We start from the raw sequence: 20,108 nt of genomic DNA, 5'->3' as shown, positions 1-20,108 counted from the left end.
TGTGCCTTGAGAATGGAGAGCTTGACATGGAACTGCTGGGGTCCTGTGCAGATTTGGCCTTGACCTTTTCACAGAAACACCTAGTCTGGGGTGGGGCTGTGGTGGGCGGGGTGGGGCAGTTGTGGACCTGCGGCTGGGCACTAGGTCATCCAAACAATGGGTAGATTCTATTTTTTCTCTTTCATTCATTGTTTTGGTACTGGGAAGACATAGCATGAGTATTTTCAAATTTCTCAAATAATTCTGACTTGGAGAATTAATTTAAAATCCCCCCCCACCCCATTAAAAGCTCTGCTGATGTGCAGGAGCACATGATAGCCCCAAGTTTATCTAAATGCTTCCTCACAGGCTGAAGGCGAGGGCTGATCGAAGCCCTGGCGGTTCCCCTGACTTTTAAAGCCTTTTAGCACAGGTCTGGCCTCCCCTCCCCTGGGTGATTCTTTGGATACAGAAGGAGAAAATTCTCCTGCCCTATCTTGACATTCAGAGATGCGCAAGGCTTACGGCCGGCTCGAAGGGGCAATGACTAGACTGCAAACAGCCGCCCAGAGGAGAGGGCAGCTTGGCCTCTGCAATGTATTGCTCTGGGAGGCATACGGATGTGACAGGCTCCCCGCTAGGAGCCCTCCCCGTGCTCCCCGGGGAAGGCCTAAGCGTGTTCCACAAAGGCCACTGCAGAAATGCTCTCTTACCTCAGAAAGGCAGAGTAAACTGCCTTCCCCTCACTAAAATCTTCTGCCCTACGATTGATAGAATTCACCTTGATGCTTGATGCTTTTTTTTCTTGGTTAGCTCGTATGTTCTCATGGCCTATTTTCCTTTTGTTTCCCATGATCCAGAACTTAATGTCACTATCATTTTGAAAGGAAAAATATTCTCACCAGAAAAACACAAGAGACTCAAAAAAGTATGTACAATTCTAATGCATGAATACTTTTACACATATATTAAATAGAGGAAATAGCACTTTTCATAGGTATTAAGAAGGGAAATAGGAAGTCACTTCATTCTATTACAGTGGGAAAATCCTAGTTTGAAGAAGCTTGTTCTAATGCAGTTCTGTTTTGTGAGACTATTACCCCAGAGTAAAAGGGTCCTCCTGCCCCTCTCTGAAATAGCAGCCACCCCCCTTTCCCCTCCAGCTGTCCTCCCCTCTCTCACCTTTCACCCCCTGTGCTACATTCACACGTAGCACTGAGCCCAGTTCTAGACCCATAGGGAGCATGGAATAAATGTGAGTTCCTGTCCCCTTCTCCTCCCCGGACACTGAGGTCTGGCTTCTACCTGCAGCATCATATTGGAGCACTCGGCCAACTGTGTGAGAGTACAGGTTTTGGGGTGAAGCCTAGCTGGTTTAGAGTCCCTGCGCTTCCACTAGCTGGTTGTGTGACTCTGGGGAAGTCACCTAACGGATGTGAACCTCCTCGCGCGGTTTAATAGCAGTACCTACCTCAGCCGGCGGGTGTGAAGTGAAAGGCAAGTGAAGCCCTTAGCACAGAACACGGCACAATTCGTTCACAGAATAAACTGCAGACATCAGTGCTAGTGACTTTTTCTCAGTCTTCTGACCTCGGTCCCTCGTTATTCAGGGATGCTTGCTTCCTCAGATTTCAGCATCTTGGTCTTCTCTCTGCCCCTCTTACTGTCTCCATTCTGACTCTCTTTTGGGCCTTAAAGGTACCTCGTGCCAGAGCTCTCTGTCTCCAGCTCTCTCCTCTCCCCGCTCGGCACCAACTCCCTCAGCTGTCTCATTCACTCGCCGCCTGCGGAGTGAGTCCGCATCTCACCCTCTACACAGGACCTCTCTCCCGAGCCACAGGCCCGGCATACCCACTAATTCCTGGAAAGCTCCTTCCCTCCTCCTTGCATTCATCCAACAAATGGTTATTTGTAATTATGAACATTTCATAGGTCATACAGTTGTATTCCTAGTTTTCCCAGAGTTATCCCCAGCGGCTCGCACTCAGGATACCCAGGACCACCCACCTGCATTTATGACCTCTGTTTATCTCGATGGGTCCACCACCTTCCCACTGTCCAGGCTCAAAGTCACTCCCACTCCTCTCAGCTCCTCACATATAAATAATCGCCAAATCCTATGGATTTGATTTATGATTTAAAATAATCTATCCTTCCTTTCTCTTCCCACTGCTGCTATCCCAGCTTGCACCCATATTAGTTTTTGTTTGTTTGTTTGTTTTTAAATTACAATTGTAATACTTTCCTAACTGGTCTCTGACTCCAACCTTTACCAGCTCCTGTTTGGCTCTGCAAGCAGAGATTTAATCGTGTCATTCATTTGCCTGGAAACTTTCAAAACAAGGCGCAAATTTACCACACACCACGAAGAGACTTCCGTCTTTCCTGTAAATTTATCTCCTTCACCATCCAACCCAACCGACACCTACCCCGTTTCTCCACCTCTCACGCCTCTTCCATGCACCTTTGCCTCAGCTGTTTTTTATACCTGGAATCTTTTTCATTCTCTCCACCTCCACCCCATTTTCCTTCCCGTTAAAATCCTGTGATCACTTAGGGAATGTCTCAAAGGCCACTCCTGCGCATCCTTTTACAATTGCATTTTAGTCCCTTCAGCAGCCTCCACAGTGTTTTGCACATAGTAGGAGCCCAAAAATCATGTCATCGAGTCTACCAAACATTTCCAGTGACACATAGGTTAGTTTGCAAATATGGTCTCGTATTTAAACTACTTGCTGAGTTTAAATAAATAAAATGAAACCCCAGGCAAACATTCCTGCAATAAGCTATAACTTCAGCTTCCTATCTAAACATAATTTAAATTTGATGAAGTACTTCTGAAATCAAATTTTCTAAAAAGATTTTTAAAATCTTTTAAATGGCTCATTAAAAGAATCCTTTCCATTCAGTAAATTTTGTTCCCTTTTGTATAGCTCCTTCAGACGTTCACAGGAGAAAACGCAACCTGAGTACTTAAAATGCATTAGGTGGGGCTAATGCCCTTCCGACTTTGCTTTAGGTAAACCTGAAATAAAACAACATTGATACTTTGAATTGGCAATAGAACTAAATAGAAAGTTTGTGATGGCATAAAATGTTTTGATCTGAGGATTTATACAAGCCATTTTGATTCTCAGAAGGGCCTCGAGACATCTGTTCAACTTTAAATTCGAAAGTAAATGTAAATAAGCATTTAAATTTCCATGTAAAAGGTAGTAGAAAGTGTGTTCATTGAGACACTTGTCTAACACCATAGATTTTAATTACTTAAGAGCAGTGGTCTGTACCTAACAGTCCTCTAAGTACTCAGAAAGGGATTATTTGCATTTCTTTGAAATACCAATAAACACTTATTTTCCTCTCATTTTAGTAGGTTTCTAGTTGAATACAAACCAATTTGACATTCAGATTAAGTCAATTTCTGGACACTTTTTAGCACTGTATGTGCGTGTTTTATCAAATTACATATGCAGCCCATTTGATATGGTGATTAAGACCACTTAGAAAGTAAGGTCAATATTTTTTTAATTGAGGATTTTCTCATCCAATAGACTCTAGACACAGCTTAAGCTTCCACCGATGGAGTAGGGAGTGAGGCCAATGTGTGTAACTCGGGCTCTAAATCCTCTTCTCTCAGAGAGGAGAAACGGGATGTGGGGGTGGCAGGGAGGCGGAATACAACGTCAGGCTGCATGAAGTAGGGTTCGATAGGGCAGCCGTGTAATGTATCACTCCAAACAGGATGCTACTGAGAGTAAAAGGGGGCACTAACCAGAAGGGTTGCTGGAATACCAGGAGCGAAGCAGGACTGTCCTGACAGATCAGGGCATATGGTCACCCTGGGCTCGGGATTGGTGCCAAAGGCTGACGTGTTTGTCTGTGAACACCTGTTTGCGGAGGACGGTTGCATCCAATGCCCCGAGGGCGCTGGCCCTGAAGGCGTGCTCCTCAGCGCCCCCGCCCCATCTAGGTGTTTCCTTATTCGCCCTCACACACGTTAAGCTCTTTCCTGCCAGAATCTCTGTTCGTCCTGTTCTCCCAGCCTCGAATGCTCTGTCCTCATCTGGTCACATTCTCCTAGGAGTTTCTCAAAATGTGTCCTGCGGCTTCGGCCTAGGAATCTGCATTTTCCATCAGCCTCTACTCCCGCCTTCTTCCTAAGAGTTTTTGCTCTGGGTTTTAAAATTTTGATGGCAAACTTATGTCTTTGAACCCTGTGTATTTAATTCAATGTCAGGCATATGGAGGGAGGGGAGTCACTCAGTCCCTGTTGGCTGAACTGCAAGGAGCCTTTGTGCTATGTTGATGTCGATGATCTCTCTCTTTCTGACTTACTATTCTGTACCATCCCTTCTGTCTTAGACATGCCTTAATGTATTCTTTTGAGAGACAATGCTTAAGTCATAGTGAATTAATGACCATCCAGGAAAGGGTTGCAAGAGAGCTTCCAGCCCTGGGTCTCATCCTGGGAGTTGACAACTGTTTACTGAATACAGGGTCTTGTGTAGACCTTCTTGTTCCTGTTCTGAAGAAACTTACAAAATGAGCTCTGGAAACACAGAATATGTATATAAAAATAAGGACTCTAGAGCTGGACGGCCTGGGTTCAAATCCCAGCTCTGCCACTGAGTTAGATAAGATTTTTGACCTCTCTGTTTAGATCTTTGTCTATAAATAAGGATAATAGTAGTCTCGACTTCATAGAGTTTTGCAGGGATTCGGTTAAAGTATATAAAACAGTAGTGATGGCACATAATAAGAGCTGTCTGAGTACAAATAAGAACTATTATTATCATTAATGTTATTATATAAAAATATGATATTTAATTATATGCAATATACTTAAGTGAAAAGTAATATAATGGAAGCTGAATCTTTAGTATTGAACTCCTAAGTGCTACAGAATGTAATTTATCAGAGTGCCTACAAATATATTTATATAATTAAATATCTAGATATAATTAAAGATTGTTCCCTGTAAGTGCTGTGTGTTTAACAAAGCAGACCAAGCTTTTTTTAAAAAGTGCCCTCCCTATATAGGACTCCTTTCTTAATTTGATGCTTAAATTCTTCCCCTGCTTCTGTAAACATTAGAAATAATTTCACACTTAGAAAAAGATGCAGGAATACTGTAAAGAATTCTCATACTCTTTTTATCCAGATTATTTAATTGTTACCTTTTACTACATTTGCCGTGTGTGTGTGTGTGTGTGTGTGTGTGTGTACACTATCATTGTGTTTTTCCGAATGATATGAGACTCCAAGCCTCTCAGCTCTCTGGCCTGTATGTATGCTGCCCACCTCCCAGAGGGCACTTTCCCACACGACCACCACATAACACTCCAACTAAGGAAATTCACATTGATTCAACGCTACCATCCAATATTTAGACCCCATTCAAATTACACCAACTGTCCCAATAATGTCTTTTTTCTTTCTGGTCCACAACCAGTCCAGGAACACACGTTGCCTTTAGTTGTTGGTGCTCTTTGGCCTCCTTCTGTCTGGAACAGCAGAGCCTCAATCTGTCCCTGGCATTCGTGCCCTTGACCATTTTAACGAGTACAGGCCTTTCATTCTGTAGGGTGACTTTTCCTTTTGATTATTCATAGAGGTCATGTCTTTTGGGCAGAAATTCCTCGGGAATGATGCTGTGCTCTTCTCTGTGTATCAGAGCAGGGAACAATGTCATCCTGTTCCACCGCTGGTAATACTAACTTTAGTCACCTGGAAAAGCTGGTGTCTGTCATGGCTCTCCATAAAATCCACTGTTTTCCCATTTGTAATCAGAATGGTATTTTGTGGGGAAATATTCTGAAACGACATGAACATAGTCTTCCTATAAAAAACTTCATCCATTAGCCCTAGGTCACATGATTATCTAAATCAACTTACATTATAATGACGGCCCATTGAGACTTTCTATTTCCATTATTCCATCTACATTTATTAGTTGGTATTCTACTTCTCCCCCATTTATTTGTTCGTTCGTTTCTTTCATTCATTCATTTATTCATTCATTCATATTAGTATGACTCATTGATTCTCTTTAATTCAATAGGCTGTATCCATTGATATTGTTATTCATTTTAATGATTAAATTGTCCCAAATTTGGCTATTAGGAGCCCCTTCGAGATGGATACTGTGTCTTTTCGACATGTCCTCATCATTCCTTGCCCCCACTTTGAGCATTTCCTCAATTTCTGGCACAAAAATTTCTGGCATCTGTGCTTTTCCTGCCCCAGGAGCCTTGGTTCCTTTTGCTGCAGGATGGTGTTTGTTTAAATCCAAGATCTAAGCCTTCGGTGAGCTCGTTGCTACTGGGGAGTCATTGTTTCTAGGCCCTCTGAATGGACAAAGCTGGAAAATAAATGCATGTATATATGTATACATACATGTATGCATCTATAACTATTTTTATATATAAATTTAAAAACTACGAGTTCACATGGATCTTCAATTACAATCTAACATTTTAGTGTTCTTCCTAAACGTTTCCCTTTCTATGTTTGTAAGTTACTTCTGTGACAGTGAGAAATCTGGCTTCCATTATCCTTGATATATTTACATTTTGCTCAGTATTCTAATTTCCAGTGTTGCCGATCTCACAGTCTTAGTTGCCACTTCCTCATCTGCATAACCTTCATGACCACCTGCTTAACCACTGAACATGCCAACACCTCCACGTGGCCCTCCCATCACTGTCTCTCTTGCTTGGACACAGGACACACTAAAGCCTCCATATCTTCCCCACCCCTACTGCTGCCGTCCTTCAACTAACTACCAGGAGCCCCAACACACACAGCCCCCGCATTCCATTTCTTTGACCTACAGGCATTTGACACTCTGCATTCATGGCCCCTCTGCCTCACTTCTTGTGCAGGACGCACTGACATCCCAGCGAAGGAAAGTTTCACATCTCTTTTTTTGGCTTTCATTTTGTTTCAATGTCTCTGTGCCAAAACTTTAATGGAGTTTTCACTCCTGGTGTCTCAATTGCTGTTGTTGCTGATAAGAGACCTCGTAGGCTATAATTAGCATGTGCAGGGCCTACCCCAAATGCTGCAGTCAGAAGGCCCAATGTATCAAGGGAATATGTATTTAAGGACTACCATTAAGTGTGTCGTTTGAGTTGCATATAAAGGTTTTAGGAGACCTGATGTTAAACATCTCTATAATAGTTTCTTAATTAATTTAAAAAAAAATCCTTTTTCCCAAAAGTAGTTATATACTTTTGGGTCAAAGTGAAGAGTAAATTACATATCCTATAACTACTTAATAAGCCCTTAGTTCTTACCTTTGATATGTTTTAATGGGAACTAAATGCCATCTCTGCAAGGAATGTAATTTAACATTCTTCCTGTAAAAATACTGACCTCCTGGTAGATATGCTTAAATATGCTTAATGGTCAATGTATCTTTATCTTATTGATTACATACTGATTCTTTCTGTGTAATAGAACCCAGTTTTTGAAATAGAGGAGCAGCAGGAAGAGATAGTGAAACCAAACTCTGATTACAATGATTCTAAGATGATAATAAAGGTAAATTTATTTATTTTCATAAAACTGAATTATGAGCAGTAGTGTTCCCTTTCTATAGAAAAAGTATGAATTTGTTTAGAAAACTCAGATTTCCTTTCCCTTAAGAATATGACCAAACTGATTTTAGCTAGTTTATAATTTGCTTTATTGGTATAGATATATGTGTATCCATTTTAGGAAGAGGAGTTTTCTGTTGTACCTCCCCTATGAGCATCCCTGAGTTATTTTGATCTTTTGGGACTTCATGAATACCAGGCACTATCATCACAATGCCTAAGTCTAGGCATAATTTATTATAATTGTTGATCATGGAATCTCCTATCCAAAAGGCTTCCTGGTGGAGGCTGTATGGTTCATCTTACAGATGCAGAAACAGACAGAGAGGGGATATGACTTGCCTAAGACCATACAGAGTTAGAAGAAAAATTAGAAATGGAATTCCAGTTTCCTAATTTCCATTCAATTACCCTTTCCATTATATCAACCTGCCAGAGGAAGAGGGAAAACAACCAGGCACCTAAGTGGTGAAATAGCTCCCTCCAGTGTCTCTTTTCATGGTATCCCAGAAGGATATCACTTCTGGAAGCAAAGGCTTTCTTTCTGGTGATTGCTTTGCAATGAGAGTCCATAGAGACACTTTTCAGTGACTCTTCTGTACATACCTTAAAGCCATGATACAGAAGTCAGCATAGTTTAAATGAGCTGATTTATATATGTATGGGTACCTGGAATTTGCCCAAGTAGACAGAAGAAAATTCAAACCTGAAAACCTTTTCCAACATTTTATTATAACATATCTAACACATCTAAAAGGGTATAAAGAATTGTATAATGAGCAGTTAGATTCTCACCCTAGAGATAATTAAATCATTGCTAATTCAGCGACAATCCCAGTGTATTCCTCCCTGATCGTATTTCCCTTCCTTCATTTCCCCCAATGTAACCACTATCGTGAATTTTCTACTTATCATTCTTTTCCTTTTCTTTACAGTATCCACAAACATTAGTTCAGTTTCTCATGATTTTGGATTTTATTTAAATGATACCATAGTGTAAGTATTATTCTGTCAATTCTCTTTATCCTTCACCATTACGTTATGAGCTTCATCCAATATTTGTAGCCCTCTTCATTCATTTTAACTGCTATTGTAAAAATATATTTACCCATTCCTTATTAATGGGACATTTGTATTGTTTCCAAGTTTTCTAATACAAGAAATGCCACTACAAACAGTGTGGCACATGATCCATTGTACACATACGCATGATTGTTTTTGTGATTGAATGAGCATACTCAAGAGTGGAACTGCTGACTTAAAGGATGTATATCTCTTTAGCTTAAGAGATCATGCTAAATCGCTTTACAGAGTGGCTGCACCATTTTACATTCCTATCAGCAATATATTAAAATATTAAGAGCTCCATTGTTCTAAATCTTCTTCAAAATTTAGTCTTGTAAGGTTTAATTTTTGTTAATGTAGTTTGCGTAAAAACGTATTTCATTATGGTTGTAATTAGTATTTCTCTTGTTACTAATAAGTTGAGCCTATTCTCATGTTTGTTGGTCATTTATGTTTTCTCATCAGTGAAATGCCTGTTCATGTCTTTTGCCCATTTTTCTATTGGATTGTTTATCTTTTTCCTTTAATTTAAAGGAGCTCTTTATATATTTTGTATACTAATCCTTCGTCAGTCATAACATTGCATATATCTTCTAGTAGTTTGGACTTGTCTTTTTTTTTTTTTTTTTACAGCAGTTTAGGTTCACCACAAAATTGAGAGGAAGGTACAAAGATTTCCCATGTAACCCCTGCCCCCCGCCCCACATGCACAGCCTATTTCATTTTAACACTGTCTGCCAGTGGGCTTGTCTTTCCTAATTTTTCTCAGTGCCTTTTAATGTAACTAAATGAAACTAAAAACTAATTTCAAACTTGCAGAATTACTATGTGACCTTAACCTAGATTTATGAATTGTTAACATTTTACCACATCGGTTTTATAATTTTATCTATTTATTATTTTTTATTGAACTAAATTATAGACATCACGACCTTTTACTCCCTCCCCAAAACTTCAGTATCTATTTCTTCAGGCTAAAGACATAAGGCTATTCACACTACAATGATGAGAATCAGAAAATTTTTGTGGCTAAATTCACATAACAAAAAATTTACTATTTAAGTGCACCTTTCAGTGGCATATAGAGCATTCATAATGCCACCTCTATCTAGTTTCAAAACATTTTCGTCACCCCAAAATACCCATTAAACAGTTACTCTACAATCCTCTCCTGGTATCTACTAATCTGCTTTCTGTTTCAATGGATTTTTTCGTATATTTCATATAAATGTAATCATTCATATTTATGTGTGTTGTGACTGACTTTTTTCATAGTGTACAATTTTCAAGGTTCGTTCATGTTGTAGCATGTATATGTATCAGCACATCATCTCTTTTTATGACTGTAGTATGGATATACCACAATTTGTTCATTCATTCATCCATTACAGACATTTGAACTGTTTCTACCTCTTGGCTACTGAGAATAATACTACTATGTACTTTCATGTATAAATATTTGAATACTCATTTTTAATTCTTCTGGATATATACCTAAGAGTAGAATTTTTGGGTCATCTGGTAATTCTATGTTTACCTTTCTAAGTAAGGGCAAAACTGTTTTCCACATCAGCTGCTCCATTTTACATTCCCACCATGAATGTGTGAAGGTTCCAATTTCTCCATATTTTTGCTGAAACTTGTTATTCCACCCCAACTTTTTAACATACCTAACCTAGTGTGTATGAAATAGTATCTCATTATGGATTTGATTTGCATTTCCCTAATGACTAATGATGTTGAGAATTTTTTCACATGTTTATTGACCATTTATACATATTCTTTGGAGATCTGTCTATTCAAGTCATTTGCCCATTTTTAAATTGGATCATTTGTCTTTTTGTTGTTAAGTTATAAGAGTTCTTTGTATATTCTGAATACTAGTCTGTTATCAAATATCAATTTGCATATGTTTTCCCCTTTCCAGGGGTTACCTTTTCTCTTTCTTCATAATGTCCTTTGATGCACAAAAGTTGACGAGTTTGCTTATGGTGTTTCTTGGCATGAATTTCTTTGGGTTTATCCTGTTTGGAATTCACTTAGCATTTGGAATCTGTAGATTTATGTCTTTTGTCAAATTTGGGACATTATTTCTTCAAATACATTTTTCATCCCCACTTTATTCTCTTCTCCTAATATTTGTGATAACACAAATATTAGATCTATTATGATTCGAAGAGGCCCTGACATTCTTGGTTTTTGTTTTGTATTATTTTATTTTTTTGTCTGTTTTCTTTCTACTGTTTAGTTTGAGTACTTTGTATAGTTCTAGCTTCAAGTTCATTGATTTTTTCCCCCTCTGTCTTTCCATTCTGCTGTCAAGCCCATCTTGTGAGTTTTTTTACTTCAGTTGTTGAATTTTTTTTTTATTTTAAAATTTACACTTGGTTCTGAGAGTTAATATTTTCTCATTTGTTTCAACGTGTTCATATTGTTCCTGAAACATTTTATGTATGATGGCTGCTCTAAAATTCTGGTCAGATAATTACAACATTGTGTCATCTCGGTGTTGACTTTTTTATTGTCTTTTCTCACTCAAGTTATGAGAGACTCTGGATCTTATTGAAATATTCTATTTTAGCATCCTCCTCAGACTTTATGCTGTAGGGGAAGGAGGGCAGCAGCTCTTTGCCGTTGGGCGGGTGGGGTAGAGGTCCAGGTCTCCCACTGGACCTCCACTGACATCCGTTGTATGTTTGTGGGTTTCTTGTTATTCCTGAGGTTCCGGGGAGTCTCATGACTGGTATCAGTGGCTTCACTAATACCAGCCCAGTGGTGTGGGGGAAGAGTCTGAAACATAGGGGTGGAAGTCCAGGCTTCTCTGCACCTTGGCTGGTGGAGGTGGAGGTGAGTTGTTTGGCTAGAGTAGGGCAGTTACTGTCAAAAGCTTTCTGTCCTTTAGTCTGCCTCTCTCCTCTTTCTTTGTCTTTTGGCTTTCTGGATGCTTTTTAAAAAATTGCACTCGTTGGTGTTTCTAGGTTGCCAGTTTCTCTAACACTCAGTCCAGGTTATGTGAGGCAAAAAGAAAACCTAGGAAATTCACCACATGTCATTTTTATGGTCCTGAGGTCCCTAGCCCATCTACTTTTCTCCACTTTTCAGAATCTTCTTCTGTTTGCTTTATCTATAGTATTCAGGGTTTTGGCTCTATTCAGCAGAAAAATTTTAGAGTACATCTATCTCATCTTGTTTCCAGTACCATTTTTGAATAGTCTATTTTTTTTCTGACCTACATCGTTAGCTCTTGTCATATATCAAGTTTCTATACATATATGGGAGTTTTAAAATATATCCAGGATTTGTTTTAATTAAGTATGGGTAAGGTGACAAACACAGAGGCAACTGCCTTTGAAAGAAGTTTATTACAGTTCCCAAGAGGATTGGGCACGTCATGTCATGCAGAGCCATGCAGAGAAGTATCAGGGTCAGTCCTCAGGAGGCGGGAGTGAGCGGAAGGCACAGTGCAGGTTTCACTGTGGGTTTTGCAGGAACAAATGGGTGAGGCAATGTAAGCATTTTAGGATCAGCTAGTTTGACTAATTTCAGCAGGTTCTGGTCTCTGGGGGTGGATCCTAGTTGTACAGTATTTGGCCTTGGGCTGTTGTAGGACAGAGGAAATAATTGCTCGCTAAGTGAGAGTTAGAGAAAAGAGAAGGTTGGGTGAATGGGTTTTGGATTGGTTGGCTTGCATGTGAAAACCTTGGTCACAGGCAAGTCTTTACAATCTCTGGAAATTAGCTAGCCCTGAGAAAAGCAGTCTCTCCAAGATTAGCAAGGCCACAAGATGTCAAAGCATCATAAAATACAAAAATAAAAACCATGATTAATGCAACGAGGTCTTTATTCTGATCAATTTTTCTAGCTTGTGTTCATAGCAGAATGTCTTCATTACCATAGCAACCCTCCACCTGTTGTTGTTTTAAAATGGTATCTTTATTTTTTATGTGTCCCTTTGTTCTTCAGTATATATTTTAGAATAAGCTTATCAAGTTCCATGAAAAATTCAGATTGGAATTTAGATTGAAATTTTGCTGATTCTATAAATTAACTTAGAAAGAGCTGAATCTTTACTTAGTTGAGCCTTCCTGTCCATGAACATGTTACATCTTTACATTTATTAAAATTTTCTTTTATGTTTTTCAGTGAGATTTTATAATTTTCTCACTAAAGATCATGTTCATCTTTTATTAGCTTTATTACCAGTTATGGTGTTAATTTTAGTTGCTAATTTTTGTTAGGAATAGTATCTTTTTAAAATTATATTTTAAATTGTTTGTTGCTGGAATATATAAATGCATTTGACTTTTGTCAATAACTTTTGTCTTATAACAATGAACTCTGCAATTATAATAATTTTCTACAGGTTCTTTTTAGTCTAATTTGTATGCCTTTAATTTCTTTTTGTTCAGTCGTGCTGGCTAAGATCTCTTTATTTACAATATTAAATAAGAGTCATAATAGTAGAAATGCTTTCCTTGGTTCTGATTTAAAAAAGCTTTTAACATTTTACTTTTGAGTATGATTTTTGGTGTACATATTGGAAGACAACTTTTATCAAACTAAGGAAGTTCCCATTCTATTCCTTGTTTACTAAAAGATTTTTTAAAGCAGGAATGGAGATGATCATAAAGTTTTAACCTTTCTTTTGTTAATGTGGTACAGGTTCTTTTAAAAGGCTTTTTAATATATTCAAAATCATTATTTAGGTTAAAAGAACACAATGTTCTAAATGAGAGCTTTATTAAATCAAGGTTGAGGTAAAAACAATAAAGTAAGAGTCTAAAATTATTACAAGATCTTTTATTAACTTAATCATTTTAGTCTATAAAGGGATTTGTGGTCAGCTCACTATTAAAAAGCTCTAAGTCAAAAGGTTTTTCTGGCTGTAAGCAGATCACAACTGCCAGTTTGCCAAGTCATTTGTAAAAATGTCTGGTTCTACATACAGGTCTTCTAAAAAAATTCGCGTTAACGAAGTAGAGTGATTGGAAAATGTAACACATTTCGGTTAGGAGAGAATTTCATCCCCGCCCACAGAAGTGTCACTGCCTCCTAACTCTCCAAAGTCCAACAGTAAAAAGCCCTGGAAGAATAAGAGAGAGGAAGCGGGTAGGGTCCTCAGCACTCAACACTCCTTCCGTGATTGCCCGAAACTGTCCGTGTCAGCCTGTGATATTTCAGGCTAGCTTTGGGTCTACACTGTAAAATACACATCTTGTGGAAATACAAAACAAACTCGTATTTCTTTATGGAAAAATATTAATCATTTTAGTCAAAGTAGATTATTTCTTAAAATTCCAAATACATTTTTGGATGAGTACTGATTTAATTAGAATACAAATGATTATTATTCTTTCTGGCTGTGAATAGTAACCCAGTGTTTAGTAGTTATAATATGATATGACATAATAGCTCATAAGCAATGCACTCTCAGATTCAATCTGATGTACATAGGTAGGCAATAAGAGTTAGCACGAAATAGTCTACCTGGAAAAATCGTCTTTAAAAGTCACTTCATCTGAAATATTCAAGAAGAGATCTAATGGCTATATGTGTTACTTCCACAGGAAATTAATAATTGGATAATTTATAAATTAATGAAAACAATATCTAGAAATATTTTTTGATTTATTGTTAATGATGCGTTCTCTCAATAGAAATATTACAAAACAAAAAGACATAGGCATTAACACTGGAATATCTGGGCATAAGTTAAAGCTCTGTCTTTTTACTACTTGTGTGACCTGGGGCAAATACTTTAGCTCTGTAAGCCTTTATTTCCTCAGCTATAGAATGGTGACTCTAATAGTTAACTCCTAGAGTTGTTACAAAGATTAAATAAATTGAGGCATGTTGAATGACAAGATAATAGAGGTTCGCAGTGTGGTGCTCTAATTCCCTTCTAGTAAAACAGCATTACTATGCTGCAGTACAGCATGATGATTATGAGCAGGGACTCTGAGGTTTCACTGCCAGGGTTGACTCCTGACTGCACCATCTCAACAGTTGTGTGACCATGGGCAAGCTACTTAAACTCCCCACGCCTCACTTTTCTCATCTATAAAATGGGCATAACAAGAGCACTTTCCTAATAGGGCGGTAGTGAGGATTAAATTACTTTATTCATGTAAAATGCTTAGGATGGTGCCAGGGGTAAAGGAAATGCTAAGTACATGTTAGCTAGTATTATAATGAGACACTCATAGCTTATTATATTGGCATATCTCGTAATTAGTACATTTATAAATACAGCTGTGGTCAGCAATATGTGGATGGGTGTCATTTTTGACTTGAATGCCAGAGGTGCAGTGAAGCGGGTGGAGAAGCAGAGGAGGCCATACAGTCCCCACTCTCAGCTGTGAACACTTTGCCCAGACAGCCCTGTCTTTGCAGATTCTAGCTCTGGGCACGGGGAGGAAGGAGCAAAGACATTACATTTCCCTATGGTGCCACTTACTATCACTAAGCCATAGCTTTAATGAACGCCAATATTTTTAAGTTCCATTATAAATTCTGTTTATGGTGAAAACCATATTATAAGAGCATTAAAGGAATGTTCTAAAGATGAAAAACAAATCAACTACAAACATACCACCCGACACAAAAGCTGATTTCATTTTTCAGTTTCCCTCTTGTTTTTGTTTATGTGCCTATACAGTATGTATTCACACAGTCGCTGTCGCTGTGTACATATAATTCTATACTCTTGTTACTCATTTAACATTAATTGATATCACTTTTCCCTGTTAGATAGTCTTTATAATTATTATATTTATTGATGACTACACAGTCAAGCCGATAGGCTATAATTATTCCTTTTTTGAAAATCAGAATGTTCACCTTTTACATACTGTAGAACTCTATATTTGAATAATAGTAAAGGAAATAAATTATAAAAGAAAAGGAAATCAAAGACCTAAACCTCCTATGGCATGAGGAAGGAGAGGGGAGAGAGTATTTGATTGCCTAAGAGCTTTGAAATCCTATAATTTGATTTCACACCAGACTTCTACCCCAAATGCTTTATTTAACATATCTATTTTTAAATTTAAGAGAATTAAAAAGAAGTTGCATGTGACAGGTCTGTGGAGGTTCATTATACCATTGTCTACATTTGTATATGTTTGAAACTTTCTGTAATTAAAAAGATTTTTTAAAAGAATGTGCTTTAAAAAATATTTCTAACACCTTTGGAAATAGTTTGAAGTGTCTCTTGGTAAGCAGACCATCTCTAGCCCATGTGGCACTTTGATGAGAATTTTTTAAGGTCTCTCTTCCTCAAGAGCCTTTGCTTCTGTCTTCTAGGAAATTGTTGTAGTGGTTTGTACATCTTCGATATCTACACTGGGAATGGTACCTCTTTGGACATGGTGCTCTTATGTCATGTACAGCTTCCCACCGTCTGCAGGGGCCCTGCTTGGGTATCAGTACACTGCTGTTGAGAACATCTTCTTTAAGAAGATGGGGCAAGGAGTAGAGGGAAGAGATGGAAACCAAAGCTGTTTCATTGTTGGTGGCCTTTACTAAGAAAGGGATTGTTGGCAGTAAATGATGGTACAGCAGGCCATGTCCTTCCCACCCACCTTAGGCTGAGACCATTGGACCTGCTGACCCAACACATCCTATAGGTGATATGCCAGAGTCACTAGATTTATGTGCTTTGTTGGAGTGTCCTGACAGCACGGTTGCTAAGGCCAGGTCTGTCCTTTCTCCTGGTAACTCTGTGACTCAGCTGAGTGCCCCAGTGTCTCATGTCCTACCCTCCATCATACCCTAGTCCCATCTATCTCAATGTTGCTGTCAGAACACCTACTTTTGACCTTCCTTCTGATTCTTGTTCTGTCCTGGTATTTGTCAGTCCTTTCCCTGCAGGAGGTGAGTTCCATCTTCCTCTCATATTTTGAGGATTTCTTCAGTTCTTGACTCCCTTGTCCATAGCCTACTGTTTCATGAGGCATCTTGTGAAACAGTAGGTGTCAGAAGGCTTGTCTCATGTTCAGTGGTCCTGGGCCCCTGCGAGGAAATAGAGATCAAGCTACCAATGACACCAAGTGGTAGATATTATGTCTTGATTAAAGAGAAATAGAAGACAGCTCCATGAGATCCAACAGATGGTCTGATTAGTGATAAAAGAAGACAGTGCAGGATACTTACACATAACCATTCTCAGTGGTGAGCTCTTTAGAGCAAGATAAGTGTGGTGGTCCCTTCAGAACTCACAGTGGCATGGGGCCTGGCACTCTGCAGCACACCACAAATGTTTGTTGAATGAATAAATAAAACTTCGGGTCAATGAACTAAAGTACAGAACATGTGTATTAGGACTGAAGAAATATAGACCAGATGACCAATCTGAGTGAATGAGAGTAATGAAAAAGACTTTTAACAGGAGGGAAATTATTTTAGAAACTGAAGGGTAGAGAAGAGTCTAGTGTAGTGGTTCCAGCACATAGCTTCATTGATGATACTGTGTGACCTTAGACAGTAACTTAAACTTTCTATGCCTCGACACTCATCGTCTCCAAGATGAAGCAATAATAGTGCATACCGGATGAGTGTTGGGTTGTCTAGGAGGCCTCGGTGAGTTAATGGGTTAATAGGGCCTGGCATTCAATAAATGGTGGTTAGCAACATCATCTGACACCACATCTTCGTAGTCCTGGACATTGCAGACACTTGAGGATGATAAGACCTGAATATTAAATACGAATAGACAATCAAGGAAAGCCAGGCACATAAAGGAAAACAGCATGACAAAATTAACAATAATGATTATTATCACAATCATTATTACTAATATTTATTAAGTGCTTATTATATGCCAGGAGATGTTTAATCATTTAGCATGGATTAAGCCTCTTAAACTTTACAATTTTATTTCACAGAGAGGAAACAAAGGCATAGCACGCTATCGTTTTTTACTTTGTTAAAAAAATAACAGAACGAAAGAAATTTTCGGAAAAAAGAAAATATGATCGTCTCTACTTCCATTCTTCATACAGAACATTTTCATTTTCCTAAATTATTTTCTAGCCATTGTTCATACCTAACTTGTTTTTTAAAATAACTTTATTCTTCATATAAAAATGATGCATGCCCATAAAAAAGTTCCAAGCAATAAAAGTACAAATAAGAGAGCAAAATAGATGATACTTAAGAACAGAATGCTGCTCACGTCACTGGTGTGTCTAGTGTTCAAGTATGAATCATTGAAGTAAAATATTACTTCATGGAACTTGGAGGATTTTGCTACTATTGAATAAAGGCACACTTCAAATTTGTGTTATGAAGTACTAAACTACATGATGTACCAAGAACTTTATCAGTCCTCAGATTATAAGAGGTCTGATAAGGTCCTTTGTGCAAGACATTAGAAACTGTATCATGAGGCCTGTTCATGAGAATTTAATAAATATTATCTTCTTGGTAAATAAATTATTGATATTTTCTTTCCATTCATTAGAGACCCAAGGCTTCCCGCACTAAACTAAAAGTCCAAGATATCTACTGCCTGGATTATAAACATTCTGAGAAAATAAGGTAATACTTTTCTTAGCATATAAGGAGATATTGTTGACTTACGTAACTCCTGGAAAAAACTGTTATTCAGATTTTTGTGAATAATTTGAGTCTGAAAAAGAATCTGTTGAGAAAGAGAATTTGTAATATCTCGTAATTTCAAAGTTGAAGAAGTTCTAGTTCACCACTTTTGTTTAGAGGTAAGGAAATGAGCCAGAGAGATTGAGGGGGATGCCAAAAGTCACAATGAACTGAGACCAGAACCCAAGGTTCTTGATGTGTAGTCACTTGGAGACATATATTCCTATTTGTGTCTTGGAAAATGGGGAAAGAAGGGGAAAAAAGAGCAGGTAGTAGAAATAAATGCTCAAGACTGGCCATTTTATTAGTCAGAAAGCAAAGCTTTCTGGAAAGTTCCCTAACTTCTGAATAAACTTCAGCCAATTTCCAGGATTAGACTAATGAAAACATAAGACTCTAAAAGATTTCAGAAAGTATGCTCTTGCCCTTTTAAATGCAAAATCAGCAGATTTCAAAAGCACTTCCCTTCTCCAACCTGAAAGGTAGCGGTTATACCTGTGAAGAGAGAAGAGAGAGGGCTTGCATACTGGTGCCCTCCTCCATTCTTACAGATCTCCAGTGGAACCAAGGGATCTGTGAGGCCCTGAGTCAGGACCTTGTGCCGGCATTGAAAGACATTACACAAGTGGATGATAAAGAAATTGCTTGGTGGGATTTTCTCAAACTCACATCCCTATGAACCCTGTTATTATCATTTGTCGAAATTAGCATAGGTTTTCAGTGATAGAGGGCTGCTCTCTAAAGCCCTACTGGGGTTGCTCCCTTGGGCACCAAGGCCCACACACTTTCAGTGGTTGCTCAGCTCATAGGTGTATGCAACCCTAAGAGCTGCTAATGTTTTCACAGGTGTGCCTCAAGAGCACCAAACACCAGATTCAAAGAAGGGAGTAACACCACAAAGAAAGACTACTGCATAATAAACAGGAATGTTGAGAGCAGGAAGCTAGAAAAGTTTCCAGTGGGGTTGAAACTTGCCGTGTTCGGCATCTTCATCATTGTGGTATTTGTCTATATAACTGTGGAAAAGAAGCCACTCTTTGGTTAAGTGCTTCAGGAGCAAAGCAATGATTGCTTCCAAGCCTTCCTGCTTCAAGAAGGAACAGGACTGCTCTTAAGGGGAAGGGCCAGCCATGTAGCCAGGTAGTCTTCCTTTGCACTGTATTGGGACTCAGCCAGGCAGAAGGAACGAAGGGGAGAAGCAGGCCCTTGTGTCAAAGAGTTGGATTATAGGGAAGTCTCCCAGTCATGTCAGCCGTCATTAAAGGGGCTTCCATATTGGAGCGCACTTCTAAAAAGGAAACTGTGCCTGTGTTTTTCTTTTTAACTATGGCAACAAGTCATTGATCACATTTCATTCACTCTTCAAATTGTAGTCAACTATAGAAAGGCCACAAAAGGCAATTAACAAAAAGAGAGTGCTTCTAGTTTGGCAAACACAAAGAAATATCTAACATCACCAGTAATGAAAGGAAAATAATTTAGCATTTTTACCATTGAAACTTAGCAAGCTTTGAAAAAATAAGGCCTAATGAGGGAACAGAATGACCATGGTGTCTGGAACCAGACAAAGCTTGGTCAGCACCTGGCTCCTCTGTATATTGGTTCTGTGACCTTGAGTGAGTTACTTGTCTTCTCTGAGCTTCAGTTTCAATTTTGAAACTAGAGTTAGAATAGACCTGTTAGGGTAATGAAGAATTTGAAGAAATAACGCATATAAAGTACTTAGTGTGGTCAACATCTGACTAATAGCAAGCCCCCAATAAACGCTCAATAAATGTTTAAGAAATGTTACAGTTTAGTACAATATTTCTACTTCTGAAATACAAAGAAGTCTTAAGTACCAAGAAGTTGACTCCAACAATT

General features: G+C 38.5%; 1 protein-coding gene across 1 annotated transcript in view; it reads left to right on the top strand.

The window, feature by feature from the left end:
- The window catches only part of LEMD1 (LEM domain containing 1), a 49,737-nt gene extending 30,141 nt beyond the window's left edge, over nt 1–19,596 (top strand). Inside the window, exons 4-6 of the mRNA XM_016140628.2 lie at nt 840–907; nt 18,109–18,185; nt 19,092–19,596. Coding sequence (XP_015996114.1) covers nt 840–907; nt 18,109–18,185; nt 19,092–19,290 — 344 coding nt within the window. The 3' untranslated portion in view covers nt 19,291–19,596. The remainder of the gene's footprint in view (nt 1–839; nt 908–18,108; nt 18,186–19,091) is intronic.
- The last annotated feature ends 512 nt before the right edge of the window (nt 19,597–20,108 follow it).

Source organism: Rousettus aegyptiacus, unplaced genomic scaffold, assembly GCF_014176215.1.
Source record: "Rousettus aegyptiacus isolate mRouAeg1 unplaced genomic scaffold, mRouAeg1.p scaffold_m13_p_17, whole genome shotgun sequence".
Taxonomy (NCBI): Eukaryota; Metazoa; Chordata; class Mammalia; order Chiroptera; family Pteropodidae; genus Rousettus; species Rousettus aegyptiacus.
Note: the sequence above shows the minus strand (reverse complement) of the source record. Positions and strands in the feature narration are given on the sequence as shown.